The following is a 15,301-nucleotide window of genomic DNA, read 5'->3' as shown; positions in this document are numbered from 1 at the left end:
CATAGTGCCCTGTACTAATTGTCATCTGTGGCTTTTTAATACACTAAACGTTTCCTTTTGTTACCGTCACTCTGTAATATGAACACTAATGTGAGATGTTGCCAGTATTATTATGCAAATCTTCTCGCAGAAGCTTTCAATAGTAGTAAAACATAAAGTGTTTGTTTCTAAGCATTAGCTTCTCTCAACAAACTGAAACGATTCATCCTCTGTTTATACACATTAACTGGATGGAATAAATTCTTCATTTCAATTACTAATTATACACAAAATGCCAGATTATACACAGATAAACATACTCTCTGTTTGTTTGGAGATTGGGCAATCTATGGAATTAAGTGTTGGAAGCTATCCCCATATCATCTGAGGAACTGTTTTTATTAGTGGAACAAATGTGAACCTAGTGTTGTTTCACAGAGCAAATTACGTAAAGGCCAGAGATGCCTGTTATATGTTTCTACTTTTCAGTCATTCATATAACAGAGAAAAGAAAAAAAAAAAAAGTAGATTGTGAAGGTAAAATAAAACACATTCCAATACAAATATCAGGGGTCTTCTGTATCATTCAGTAAATAATAGTAGGACTAATTTTTTAAATGTTCAGCTTTGATCACACAAGAGTTTACACTGTTCCCTATACCTGTATGTTGTGTTTTTGAGAACATCGTTTCTTTACGTTTTGCACTTCACTTGAGCTGTTGTTCTTCTCTTTTTTTTTTTTTCTTTTTTTTTTTTCTTTCACCAGTATCAGTTGCCAACTCTCAGCCTTACTAATACAAGACTGTTCCCTTTGAGCTGACAGCCTTGGAGGAAGCACCACTGACATTTTAGAACCCAGGACTGTGTCCCTCGGGCTCTAAAGAGAAACGTGATGTTTCTGTTACCGGTAAGGTAAGCTGCCTTACTGCTTCTCAGGGCTCGAAGAGCAAAGCGAGATGTTAATTATTCATTACCGCACTGAAGGTTTGCAAGGTGGGAGAATGATATGATTGGTGTATTTGTCACTGTGGAAATCTGTCAGTCATCAGTTTTCACTATATTCTAGTGTAATAATACAGTAGCAACGTGGTGACATAAATGTCAGCTTTGCAACAGCACCCCTCAGGAAAATCAGAGTGGGAGAGTGAATTTTTTTTTCACCATGGTTTGAGCTGTCCCTGCTTTTATAATTGGTGAGAGTGTGGTCCAGAATGAAAAGGGATGAAAGAGCCTGTTCTCTGAGGACAGTGTTTCCCAAAGAAAAACAACTTTTTGAAGCACTTCCATTAAAATATATATGTATGTATTTTTCTGTTCTGATGTTTGCAAAAGGAAATTAAGTTTTGATTTAAAAAGAAATTCAAGTATATAACAAAATTGCTCTGTTAATGTAACATAGCAGAGAAGAGTTAGGGTGCTAACTTGTATTACCCATTGTAATGAAATGCGTTCTTCAGTAGATTTTACATATCTTGTGTTTGTTAGAGTAGAGCAGGCACCATTTACATAAAATGATAACTACCAAAATATGTGAAATACGTTCAGTAATGTGATGCTTAGAACTTGCCAAGAAGAACATGTACTAATTCCTGTCCACCTCCATTGTTACCTTAAGAGCAGCTCTCTCCATAGCAACTGAAAACTTTTCAAGGCAGCAATAAACTAATCCTCTCCAGCTTCCAGAGCACCATCAAGAATTTTAAAAACATTGGACTTCCAGCAGCTAAATACTTCTGTGGATTCAAAAGGCCACAAAGCTAGATACACAAGCATTCTTTCTCCCTTCAGAAGGTAAGAAAATGATGTTTAGATATCAATGTATCTCAGCAAGAATGCTAACAGTAACATTTATCTATATACCAAAAGATTTCCTAGCATCTAAAACTTAGTAACTTCAGTTAGTGAGTGAATGCCATCTTGAATTCAGCAGTGTTCTGTTGTTCTTTTTTTCTTTTTAAATACTCCACTAGCTGGGTTTGTTTTAAAATCAAAGGCACACACAAATCATATTGGACTTTAAAAAAGGCTGATCTTGTGTGTGGCTGTTTAATGCATGTGCGTTGTCATCTGAAAATGTTTGTTGCTGCCAGCATATGCCAATCAATAAAATGAAAAAGTCTTTGTGGAAAACAGAAGTGAAACTCTTTTGTGTTTCTTCTGTACTGGGATGGATTGTTGTTAAAGCAAAGGTGATGGTATAGTTTGACACTAGGAAGGATAGTGTCAAGACAGATTTACAATACAAAAAGTGTTTTGCCTCTAGAGTTTAAGAAGTCAAACTTGTTCTTTCTGCTGTTTGTCTTGTTTGTTCTCTGAGTTCTATGAAAGAAAATATGACCTCAGTCTTGTAACTCTTTCCCCTGACCATAAAATGTCACTAATTTTTAAGGATATCGTGTTCGTTCTGTTTCATGTTGTATAGCTGGAGTTTGGTAATGTTGATAAATGTGTTTTGGAAATGAAACTTGCTCTATATCATTGCTTTCTAACATAATTACTGTACTTTGTATCAGAATTAGAGTAGTAATCTTTATTTACAGATATTTTTTTGCTACTAAAAAACCTGTTTCATAATGGAATGAAAGTGAAAGCTACAGTATTTTCCTGTTCTTACTGAAGAGGATTATTAGTGAATGCAATGCCATAACACTGAAATGAAAACCATACACTTTATTTTTATGAGGAGGGAAAAGGAGTTTCAGTCAATCTCTTATTGGTAATTCTACAGAAATTTTAAGGCCGTGGTTGTCTTAGTTTCCTGCTGTTCTGGGCTGTAAAGCCCTTACAGGCTCCCTGTTGTTCAAAAACAGCTTGTCACTGCAAATCGGCTTAGCCGACCAATTAATAAATCCTTTCAAACATATTGCATTCACACTAATTAAGGGGTTGGGGTTTTTTTCCCCTTTACTATTCAGATTCCTCAGGTTTCGAGTTTAAGCTGTGAAGTGCAAACAACACTCCAACACTCAGTGCAGCTCAGGCGCTGCAGGAAGAGGAGATGTGCTTTCTGAGCAAGCACCCAGCTCTTGGGGTGGTATGTTCCACTTTCCTGCTCAGCATGCTCATTGCTGAAGGACAGCTTGGGGAAGAGCACGGGCAGGATGGCAGCTCTGCTCCCAGCCGAGGCTATCTGATGGAAGTTTTACGCCTTCTTTCAGCTGACAACCCTGAGCTCCACACAAACCACTCACGAGAACTGGTCAAAATGGTGCTGGAGAGAGCTGAGTGCCCACAGCGGATTTATGGCATGCAAGAGGATTGTAATCTGGTCAGTGCTTCAATTAATGAGCGATATTTTTACAGAATCTTCAGTGAGTTCTAAAGTTGTTTGTTATAGTAAAGTCATCCTAAATATGTAGCCTAAACATGCATAAGACTCATCGCAGCCAAAAATTGATAGTCCCTGCTTGAATCATTTATTTGCAAATTACTAATGCTAATTGTTTGATCTTGTAAAGAAGAGATGTTCCAGATGTGACAACTATGCCTTAAAAACCCTATACTTCAGTCACATAACAGTAGTAGTTTTCCTTTAAAGTTTTCAAGTGTTTATTTTCCAACAAGGATTTTCCTGTTTCACTCTGATCTAACTATAAAAGCATGAGCTTGAATTTGGCTCACGGAAGATTTTCACTGTGGAAGACATAGGTAAAATCTGGGAGAAGCTCAGTCACTTTTGTTGTAGGTTTTGGTTCATAAAAATAAAACTGAGAGGATTAGCACAGATTCATCTGCAGCTTCACTGAAGTACTGAAGATTCAGGAAGGCTTTCCGTAAGCAGTTTGAGTCAAGGAAAATCAAAGGCAGAACAATGAATCTGCAAATCCAGACTGAAGCTGGAAACAGTCCAGGGTACGGCTCCACAGAACTCTCAGCTGTTGTTGAGATTATTTTTCAGAGCTGATTCCTGGTTTGACAAGGAAAGGAACAAGAGTAATAAGATCATAGATTGTGGGAGGAGGGAGACAGTGGCGAGTGAACAACTCAGCTGAAAGGAGCTACAAAGACCTTGGTTAGTCTTGGCCTTGGTTGATGTTCCTCCAGCTTTGGCTTGGTTCTGTGACTACATAGAGCTGACTATCTCTTTAGATTAGAATTATGAAGATATTCATAATGGTGATTGTTTTGAGAATATACCATTCCTGGCAATCAGCCAAGCCAATGAAGTGGAAAAATTTTCTTCCTGTGCAGAGGATGCTTAATTGTCTCTTCCTTCAAATGTTCACATTTTTCTTGTGAGCCTCAGTGTGAAATTTCATACATAAACAATGTAGTTGTCTGTCTTTCCCTAAATCTTTTTTGTTTTGTTTTGTTTTTGTTTGAGAAAATATCCTGTACAGTCTCCTTTTATTAACAGTGTTTGTAAGTATGGACCCAGATCAAAGCAAGAAAGTGTTACATAGTAATGGGTGTAGATGCTTCCTAATTATCTCAAAATGGGTCTAGGCTGTGTTCTCCTTCCTTCTTTAGCTTCTCTGAATTGCCATCGTTTATCTTCTGTTTGTGATCTTTATTTGGAGAGCATAACCACTGTGTCCCTGAATGGAAGAAACCCTGTTGGGGCTTACTTTATCTCTTTAGGCTTCATCTTGGAAATTTTCTGTAGGAAAAATGTAAGGGCGTTCACCCTCTGCAGTACATTTCAGTGCTGGCTGTATTAGTAATACTACATGCATTCTGCATTGCCCAGGAATGCAGCTGACTGCAGAAAACCCAGAGGGTGAGAGCTGGCATCTTCAGTTATGTGCAGCCCTCGTGGTGCTGTGCTGAGGTCCTTCAAGATGATTTAATAAGATTTGGTAACCCAAGATAGTGCTGCTCACAGTTTTTGCTGCCTTTCAAGATCTCCAAAATTTGAAACAGAACACCCCACCTTAGCTTGGCATTTTCTTTCTCATGCTTGTTGGGAATAACTAATTGATTTCAGACTGAACTTTCCCTTATAAATCCAGGATTCCAGTCATACCAGATGACTCTGGTTGCAGTTTTCTTTTTCCTTTTTAATGATGTCTCCAATGGATATTTAGAAGCAACGAAGTTTAACACTTCTTCTGGATTCCTTTTTGGTTTGTTGTTACATATTGGCTTCCAGACTCTTTGGGCAGGGGCTGGTAGCTCTTGAAGAGCATCTGTCACTCCTTATCTCTTAAACACACGAAGGCATATATTTCTTGCAACAGTAAGAGGTGCTTTGTTTTGTTTTTGACTTCTGATCTCTTAAACAAAGAAAATTGGAGTGCTGTTCTTTGTTTCAAATCTGGACTCTGTGTTTTTTTTTTTTTTTTTAATAACGAATAAGTTTTCTAAACCAAGATCATGCAGGTTGTTATGCCTGTAAAATATTCCTAACAGCAAAAAGTACAATTGATGAACCCACTTATGTTCTCTTGATATCTCCTTAAATGTTATTTTTAGTGGGCTGACCACATAGAGCAGAAGAACTGCATCTTCTTACAATGTACCTGATTCCTTCAAAAAAGAAAAAAAAAATTACTTTTCATTCGTGTTCCTTGCAAGAACAAATAAAAGACTCGCTGATTACAATTTATCCCTACTGGGTTTTGAAATTTTACAGAAGCCTTTGGAATTATTCCAGCACATGCAGAATGTTGTTTGTTTGTTTTTCTGTATTGCTATTGGGTATTTGAAAATACTAGCTGGCTAACTTGAGGCCTTCAGGATGGAGAACAGAGTACCTATGTTATCCTAGCCCAAATATTAATGTTTGGAGTCATACACTGGAAAAAGTTAGACTTCCAGACCTTGATAGGCAATTTAGGCTGGGCACAGTGGATCATACCTTTTGTCATATTTAAATGGAGCTTGCTTATGAGTATAAATATTTAATTGGTCATTACCATCTGCAATTATTTTTTATTATATTGAATATTTGTGTCAATTTTTGCTGGAATTATTTATATTAAAATGTGCCAGCTCCCTCAGTTCCTCTCGGGAACGTTGGCTTCTGAACACGACAATATGTGTTTGATTCTACTCTGCCTCTGTGTAGGAAAATGAACAAATATACAAGGTGAGGTACAGCAAACAATACATCATGTTTGTAGCCATAAGCAGTTCAGTCTGACAGCAGGGGTTCTGTTTAGGACTCATGAATTTGAGTGTAATTGTGGTCCTCTCATTTTTTTAGTTTCTTCTCACAAATGAGCAGTGCGGCTGCTCTATCATAATGGTTGAGATTAGCTGACGTGGCTACTTAGTGCTTGGAGAGAGCCAACTGCAAAACAAACAAACAAACAAAAAACTGCACAATGAATGACAATAGTTACAGGGTCTCTTCAAGAAAGACTATTCTGGAATTCACTATCTCATTTCCCATAGCCTGATACAGAGCTCTATTGATTTTACGGCTTAGTTTTATAGGCTAACTTTAGTTTGAGCTGGCAAAAGTTTCTGGAAAATGTCTTTTCATCAATAATAATTGTAGTTTTACATATATAGACCTTTGTCTGCTCAAATATAAACCATGCATAGGGTTTTCTTTTCAGTCCCTCTTGAAATCCATTTAGAGGACCAGATAATGTTGAGAACTTGTACTGTCTTTCTGCGCTGAAGGAAGCTGTTCTGTTTAACAGGATGAATTGAGGAAAAAATAAAGATAGCCACATGATGGTTGGGTCAATTAAGACTCTTAATAGTGTATTAAAAATGATGTAACTTTTGTTCACATACCATGGATTGACTGTGATCAGTTATGGTCTTTGTCATATAACAGAAACCCATATAGAATGGTTAAGCAGTAGGTCTTATCGGATTTATCTGTAACCAGGAATAAAATGTGTTGAAACCAGCAGAAGACTTTAACTTCTCTGCAGTGAAGTTTTGGTAACAATTCTTCCTGTCTTATAGTAAATCTTCAATCCCTTGGAGTCTTGACATTTCTTCAAAACAGAAGAGGCTCTGGAGAAAAAAAAAAAAAAAAAAAAAAAAAGATGCAAGGTGTGATCTTGCCGCTGTAGAACTGAAATGAATTCAATGTGCCCTCCTTTTGTATTTCCATCAGCCCACATCTGTGTAGTCTTAGGTTTGATGCCTTGTATTTATGAGTGGAATTCTCCTATTACCCTATCATATTGAATTACAAATGACCAGCAGTATGTTTCTTGATTTGAATTTCCATTTATTTCAATTTCTTCGCAGTGCCTTGAACCAGATGCTATGTTACTAATAGCTGGTGGAGATTTGGAAGATCATCTCAGTGAAGAAGTATTTGAGAGAATTTCTCTTGTTCTCCTCTACTACATCCTTCATCATAGAGATGTGTGTTCTTCAAAACTCAAGTTGAGTAATAAGGATTATAAATTTTACCTAAAGAGCATGCTCAATTTGAGGCATGATGAAGACTGTTATTATTTTTCACGGAATGAAACAGAAGACATTTTGGCTGCAGTAAAGCAACATTTTAAAACTCCTGAAACCCAGGTAAAGAAAGGATAAGTTAAAAAAAAAAAAAAAAAGAAAGAAAAAGAAAAAAAAAAACAAAACCTTTATAGTTGCTGCTGATATCATGCCTTTAAGCAACTGATACAGTGTCTTTAAGCTAGTTCAAGTATTATGCAGACAACTGGCCAATAACAGAGCATGGGCAGATCTTCTAGTGTCCCTGCTGTCCAATGCTAGCTTTCTTCTTCTTGACTTGCTTTTTGGCATGTGCTGCCTAACACTTCCATAGACTCTATAGAGACATAGTTGGGGAAATAGCTAGTATAGATACAGTTGCTCTGCTTAAGGTAAGTGGAAAAGAGCGTAGCTTCATAGGCGCAGGATCTTGCACTTGGCCTCAAGGACAGAAAATACTTTCTTATCTACTTTATTTACTAATTAATATGGATATGTTACCAGTGATTGTATCTAAATGGTATATATAAAGCAGAGCAGTTCTAAAACTGGTCTGGCTATAGAACGAAAACAATAAATCTGTCTGCTGTCATGAGAACCTATGAGATTCCATCTCCATGCAAAGTGGGGTGGAATGAAGGTTATGTCCTAAGATCTGAAGGGCTCATTCATTTCTGACACATATCTAATTGTCTTTGAGCATGAATATGCCTTGCAGAAAGACTGATGTTGATAAGCTTAAATTTCAGACTTAAAAATAAAGAGCATATTGAGTATATTCAACTCTTAAAGTTATGCAACAAGATTTTTTCACCACTATTTATAATTCCTGATCTCAAGTTCGATAAAATTATAGAATAATATGCTTGAATTAACAATCTAAAAAACAACAACAACAACAAAAAAACCCTACTATTTTCCTTATTAAAAAAAAGCAATAAATTAAGGTTTTATTAGAGAACTACTACAGTACAGGTTAACCTGCTGTGAGAAGTCCTTTAGGTCTGTTCATAATATTAAGTTTAATTTGGTCTATTGCAAACTTTGAATTTCCCCCTTTCTTCTTCATTTCATTGAGTTTTAATTTGCACCATACTGTAGTAGGAGTTTTCTGTGCAAACAGAAGATGGCAAGGAGTCCTGGCTGAGCAGAGAGCACTGAGAGCCGCCAGTTCTTCTTTCTGTGTTCTTTGTGTGATCGTTTCCCCATCATAAATTATTCATTGACCAGTGTATTTGCTTCTAGGTCTTGGTGAATGTGCTGATTTCCAAAAATCTCCAATAGTATCTGGGCAAATACAAAGAGGCACCAGTGAATATTTGGCATGTCAGGATAGAATAGCAATCCATAAAGTGCTTTGCTCTGCAGTCTGTTTGTTTGCATTGGCAGTATATTCAATTGTCACATTGCTTCAGTAACTGAGACTTTACTACTGACATGAGGGAAAGGAAGGCTGGTTTGTTTCTTTAAATGGAAGATACTGAAAACATTATAGACTTTCTAATGCTTATAATCACTACACTTGAGTTACGGAAAAGGGCCAATTATGCACAGCAACGATAGAAGAAAGGCAGTTTGTGTCTTCTTTTACGTTTATACTTTATAGAAAGTATCCTCAATCATAGCAGCTAGTATGTTATTTGAAATGGGAAAGAAAACTTGGACATCTGGAAATGAAACTGTATTGCATGGACAGGAAAAAGATATTAGCTTCTGCCCCACGGTGTTTAAGGCACACATAGAAAGAGATGATTATGTGTAAAACAAGCGATTACTGTACTAGGTCATCTAACTTTTCAGTTTAGTTAATTTGAGAAAAGATAAATGAGCTTTTGTAATTTTCATCTTTTTTTTTCTCTCAAACCCCAAATGTTTGCAGAGAAAACGACCAAGAAAACCAGAATTGGAGGAAATAAGGGAATATGTTTTCAAGTAACAAAGAGCTGTAGACTGCCCCTCATTTCAGACCTGCCTGCATACATGCTTCTGGATGTACATAACTGTCTACAGCATCTCTTTGGTCACCTGACAGGGAAGTCACCCTTTATCTGCAGAATGGTGGCTTTCCATCTTGTTCTGTATAATTGTCCCATAACAACATATTGATTTCATTTAATAAATAAGGAATTGAAAACATTAAGAGAATTCTTTCTGAAGTCTGAGATTAGTAAGAGTTTAAAATCCATGTTTTTTGGGCCAATGTCTTGTGCCTTGACAAAAATTCCTCACTTTTCTGCCACTTCCTGGAATGTGAAGGTAACTGAACAAGACGTAGGAGAAGCAGAAATATCACTGAACAGGAATAACCTGAATGAAGTTCTGTACTTCTCCTCCTTAGAATCTGGCTAAAATTTCAGTGCTTTTTATTCTATCCCTATTCTCCTGGAACTGTCCTCTGTTTCTTTTTTGCTGTCCTGCTGTCAATTACAGCTTTAACCTCAGTGTTTTTTTTTTTGTTTTTTTTTCTGGCTGGCTGTGAATGCATTCTGTCCACTTTCTTCTCCTGTCACTCTTGTTATTTAAATCGAGGTGACCGGGGCTGCCTTCATGCTGTTTTCTCCTGATTTCAGTGTGTTGATGTGAGTACTCTGGAGAAAAATGCTGATATAATGGACAGAGATGGTGCTGATGAAAACACCCTTCCACGCTTGGCTGCTTTGATTATTACTTTGGCTCTCCAAGGAGTCTGCATGGGAAAAGCAAGCTTGCCCTCCCCAGAATTCTTTATAAAATATATTTTCAATTCTTTAAACAGTACCACAGAGCTTCAAGTGACAGGTAAGGTATTTCTTCATCTGTGGGTGTTGGAACATAAACTTTTTTTTTTTAATATAATTCTCTAGGAAATATAAAATATTGTTACTATGGTTATTAAGTACGTACTGTTGTCATAATTTCTGACAGCTTCTCAGTGTAGTCTGGAGTCTGAGGGTGGAAGTCTCACTGTGAGTGCACTGAGTTTGCCAGGACCTTCTCTGCTTTGCTTCTTTATGCAGAGTGTCGTGCTACTGTAACCACATCGCAAGACTAACTTAGGGGTAAAGGGAATCATTCACATATAGTGGGTACCTTAGGTACCCTGGTCCCTCACACTGCAGTGCAGACATACCCCTGTAGGAGAGGAACTAGATGCAGAGTTCTAAACCATCTACTCAGGGCCTTCTGTGGATTTAGAAGGTTAGGATAAGACATCTACTTCTCCTTTGTGGGTGCTGCTAAAATCAACACTTTTACAAGATATTCCAAGCACTGCACTTTTAAAAAGTTACATTAAGTCTGGGTTAAAACAGCTTAAAATGTAAAGCTAAGTGTAGGTAAACATGTTTTTATGGCTGTTAGGTTGCAGAGAGATATATTAAATCACAGAAGCAAATTGTAAAATCTCCTGGATTGCACTTTCATAAGCTGGCTTTGCAGCAAAACCATTCCTTTAAGATTGCCAGTGCAGATCTTAAGTTGACTCACAAGAATGGATGGAGATGGGCACAATGCTACTCAGTAGCTTTGTATGTTAAAATCCAGTCCCCAGTGAAGACAGTAGAAAGCCTTCCTTTGTGGTTAGTGGAGATAGAATGTCATTTAGAGAAAATGTTCTTAACTATTTTGTTACGGTGTAAGTGTATTTTAAACCTGAGTTACTTAAACTGTCCCTTTACATAAATTTAAATTCCTAAAAGGAACTGGAAGAAAAAAAGCAAGAAAGTGGAATTGTGGAAAAAATGAGAAATTAGAATTGCCTACAGTTAGCAAACAAAGCTATCTTCAGCTGTGTCCAGAGCTGTTTAAGAAAATATAATCTTAGCATAAGTCTTTTTGTAAGATATATTGTTAAGACTTTACTATTTGCTTTTTCTGAAGAATAGTATTAAAAAACAAAGGATCATCGTATGGAAACATTCTTAATCTCATCGGTCTAAATTCCACTGAAATCAGTATGTATGTTCTTAATGTACAAACTCGGGTTTACCTAAACAATCGTTATGGCTTCATCTTGAAAAGCACAGGGGTGAAGTGAGACGACCAGGCTGGAAAAAAATAGAAAGGAAATGAAAGTTTGATAGTACATTGTCCTCTTGTAAAATTCAGCATATCAATGGGTGATATCAATCAAATAGCAAGTACACCCATTGCACTCAGTTTTGCCAAAGGATATGTGTCCTGCCTTGTCTATGATTTAGACTGGGGCTCCTGGCTCCCTGCTGTCTACTTCAGTGCTGTGATTGGGCGTGCTTCCAGGTTAGCAACTTGACCAAACGAGATAGAAAATCCTCTGCCCTGTATTCCACTTCAGAAGTACAGGGAGCAGTATGGCATCCTCAGGGGTGCTTTCAGGCACTCAATAAGAGACCTTTCTTTCTGGAATATCTGAATACCTGCCCATGGTAGGACAGTCCGAAACATTATGAAAATATTTGGCAGTAATTCATAGATATTTTTGATTGAGACCATGTTTAAATGAAACACGGATTTCTTTTCAGTCACATCTCTTTTTCCCTGAAATTGTCGTTATCAGTGTGGTGCTGTAAAGGGGGAAATGCTGAATATAGAGGTGACTTAAACTTCTGGAGGTGCTATACTGAAATTACCTGCAGTACTGAATGGAGGAGAGAAAAATATTAAAAAGAGGAATTAATATTAAAAATAACAAAATTTTTTAAAAATACTTTTTTTAAGAGTTTTGTCTGTCTAAATGTGTATTTCACCATGGTAACATTTCTTTTTTTTTGATAAATAACCAGAACTGGAACAACTCCTCAATGTGCTTACAGCCAGAAAGTCCTGTGCTGTAAATGGACAATTCCAAAGTTACAAAAGAAGACGTTACGGTATGACAGGCACAGGTACTGGAGCCAGGAATATTCCAATCAAAGCAAACTATACAGAAGAAGACTATCTGAAAGCTTATTATAAAGATCGTGGCAGTAACACAAATTGGGATCAGGTAAATCTATTTCTGTTTTTATATTATTATATAGTATTGGTCACAGTGTATTAAGTGTTTTTAACTGATAATAAGTGATAGTTCAAGTTTTGCAAACATAGTGTTATTTCAGGGATAACATATATGAATTTCAAAAACTCATGTATATATTAAATTCTATTTTTATTTATGTATATTCTTTTAAATATTGTTTTGCAGAAGAACTTTAGGACTGATGGATGTGTAATAAAAGTGGGTTGCAAAGTGCTGATGGGGGCCAACATAATGATTGGTATTAGAGAGAGTTGCTGTTCATTGAAGACATAGAGGACTTGCTTCATTGTTGTCGCCTACTTTTTCTACTCCTGTGTCTCAAGAGTTTCTAGTGCTCCTTACATGACTTTGTTGAGAAGAAGATTGTTCTGCACTAACTGAAAAATAAAAGATGTAAAGGTTCTACGTGACTTGTTTAATAGGCTTTTGTAAACTGAAGATTGTGGATTTCCAAATACTTTTGTTAGTTTCCCATGGAGTCTAGAAGCCTCATTTAGAAAATGGGTGAAGTCTGTGAGATAGAACTACAGCTACCAGGCAGTATCCTCTTTTTGAAGCTTGTTGGACAGTGGTTCGTTAGAGGTGGTGTTATCTTAGTCCTAAGTATTAAATAATGAAGAATTGTTGTTTATCACAGTGATTAAAATGGTAATTGAGTTTCTTTGTTTAGACTGAAGGACATTCCTCAGACTGAAAAAGGGAGACTTTTTTTTTTAATGTATTCATTTAAGGTATATGCTCCAATTAATATGTTTCTATTGCTTTTAGTTCTTTATACTTCAACTTAACACAAAGGCGGTGTTTCTTCTTCCTGTAGTTGTACAATTGACTTTTGCTGAGTGATCATTTTATGATGTGGAACTGAGATGAATGGCATCTGTTTAAATGCCATTCTGATAGATTTGAGTAACTTTATTTGTATCTGGTATGTTAATCCTTTCAATATGGTTATTTCCTTCCCAGTGTCCCCAAAACAGAATCATGCTGGTGAGTTGACACGAGGCATTTAACGGTGCCTCAAAATAACTTTAAATGAAAGTCATTTTAAATGTATTTTACATTAATTTTAAATTATGAATATTAGAGATCAGCGGTGATATTAAGCATACAAGAAGCAAAATAATTCTCCAGCAATACAAAAACAGATAACACTCAAGCTTAGATTCCTTGAACTTGTGAGACTGACTGTAAATCAAAAGAAATGTGCACAGGAGTGTTATCTGAGGCTTGTGGGTCAAACAGAGAGCCAAATATTCTGTAAAGATACTGAAAAATCACAAAGAAAAATCTGGGGAGAAGAGAATTTATCTTCTTTATTGATTCCTAACTTCTCTTTTTTGTTCCATCCCTCTTCTGCTTACATCTATTTTCTTTGTTGTATTTTTCCATTGGAAGGCTTTGTGTTTCAGTGTTGTTGCTAATTGTCTCCTGCTTTCTGCACAAATCTGTGCTTCATGAGTAACAGATACTGCCACAGATGAGGCATTGACTGGTTTACAGCTTGTTTGCTAACTAGATTAAGACCTGTAATTTGATTTTTTTTTTTTTTTTTTTTTTGGAAACATCACTGCAGAAAAGAAGGTCACTGCTTTCTAAGTCATCGTCTCTACAATCTTAAAAATGCATATAAAGCAAGTAGTAGAAGATCTAATAACAATAATAATATTAATTTTCATTTAACTTTGTTACTATAACTGCAGATTCTTTTATGATTCCTCATTAAAGAAATATGTATTTAAGAACAAACATCATCCATTCATCCAACCATCCAGTTTTTCATGTGATAATATGCAAATATTTTTTTTTTTATCATCCTACAGGAGTACGTGTGTAGTTTCTTCATTAGTGTGGAAGTTTAGTAGTCTGGCTCCTTACATTAAACAGCTTAAAAGGCAAGGTCTTGTCACTGGAAAAGGTGCGGGTCCTCACACCCTCACAAGAACATTTTAGTAAATGAGTGTTACAAATTATTTGTGTGTGACAATTCATTTTCCAGATAAGATCTTGCTTTTTCTTTTAAAATTTCTTGTTGTTACATCTCAGGAAAATTTAGGTTCGTGAGGGCCCTCTAAATTCCTTCTCAGAGCATCCCAGTTAGATCAGGTTCCACAGGGCCATGTCCATTTGCATTCTAAATGTCTCCAAGGATGGAGATGACGCTGTCTTTCTGGGAATCTTGCACCAGCACTCTATTGCCTTATTTGATGAGGGTTTTATTATAAAGAATTGGAATATCTACTACAACTACTTCCCATTTCCACTTACCCTTTTGCTGTACATCTCTGAGAAGGCTCTGTCTCCATCTTCCCCATCGCTCCATTAGGTAGATGAATATATGATATCTTACATGCCTTGTCTTCTCCAAACAGAGCACGCAAGTTCCTCAGCCCTTCCTTGCATCTGCTCCTAGCTATCTCAGGCACCTTCAGATTTCTCTGATGTGCAGTATCTTCCTCATACTGCTGGTTATTAATCTGGATACAGTATGCTGAGCAGTAGGCAGTAATCATTCTCCATTACGCTTGCTGGTTCTGCTCTTGCTGATAGAGCGCAGTGTGCAGTGAGCCTTCACTGCCAGCAGGGCCCACTGGTGGCTCGTTCACATTGCCTGTCAGGACCCCAAGGGCTTTTCTGTTAAGATACCTCCCAGTTGCTTTTCCTTGACATTTATTGTTGTATGGGGTTATTTTGTTTAAGGTGCAATAAGTTATCTTCCCTAATCTTCAGAAATGACTTATCAGCCTTTTCCATTGGTTTGTCAGGATCCCTCTAAATGGCAGCCATACTGTCAGCGTATCTATCATTTTGTCTCAGCTGGGCACTGAGGCCACTGATGAAAGCATTAAATAATACCATTGAGTACTGACCACTGAGGAGTGCTGCTTAGAACCAGCTATGACCAAGACTTCCAACTGTGAATACCACTCATTCACCACACTTTTTGCCAAAATTACTGTCTAAACACAAACATATGGTCTTTTCTACTTTGTT

At 36.8% G+C, this 15,301-nt stretch overlaps 1 protein-coding gene across 14 annotated transcripts in view; it reads left to right on the top strand.

Moving 5' to 3' along the window:
• Window positions 1-800: 800 nt before the first annotated feature.
• Window positions 801-15,301, top strand: part of SLC39A12 (solute carrier family 39 member 12) — a 35,518-nt gene continuing 21,017 nt past the window's right edge. For 5 of the 14 annotated variants that reach the window (XM_046937908.1, XM_046937907.1, XM_046937906.1 and 2 more), the window contains exons 1-6: window positions 801-891; window positions 1,595-1,770; window positions 2,895-3,247; window positions 7,138-7,419; window positions 9,906-10,113; window positions 12,075-12,277. In XM_046937908.1, coding sequence (XP_046793864.1) covers window positions 2,978-3,247; window positions 7,138-7,419; window positions 9,906-10,113; window positions 12,075-12,277 — 963 coding nt within the window. In that variant the 5' untranslated portion in view covers window positions 801-891; window positions 1,595-1,770; window positions 2,895-2,977. The remainder of the gene's footprint in view (window positions 892-1,594; window positions 1,771-2,894; window positions 3,248-7,137; window positions 7,420-9,905; window positions 10,114-12,074; window positions 12,278-15,301) is intronic. The other 9 variants (XM_046937910.1, XM_046937909.1, XM_040695931.2 and 6 more) reach the window with 6 other exon arrangements.

The sequence above is a fragment of the Gallus gallus genome, chromosome 2, assembly GCF_016699485.2.
Source record: "Gallus gallus isolate bGalGal1 chromosome 2, bGalGal1.mat.broiler.GRCg7b, whole genome shotgun sequence".
Lineage (NCBI taxonomy): Eukaryota > Metazoa > Chordata > Aves > Galliformes > Phasianidae > Gallus > Gallus gallus.
Note: the sequence above shows the minus strand (reverse complement) of the source record. Positions and strands in the feature narration are given on the sequence as shown.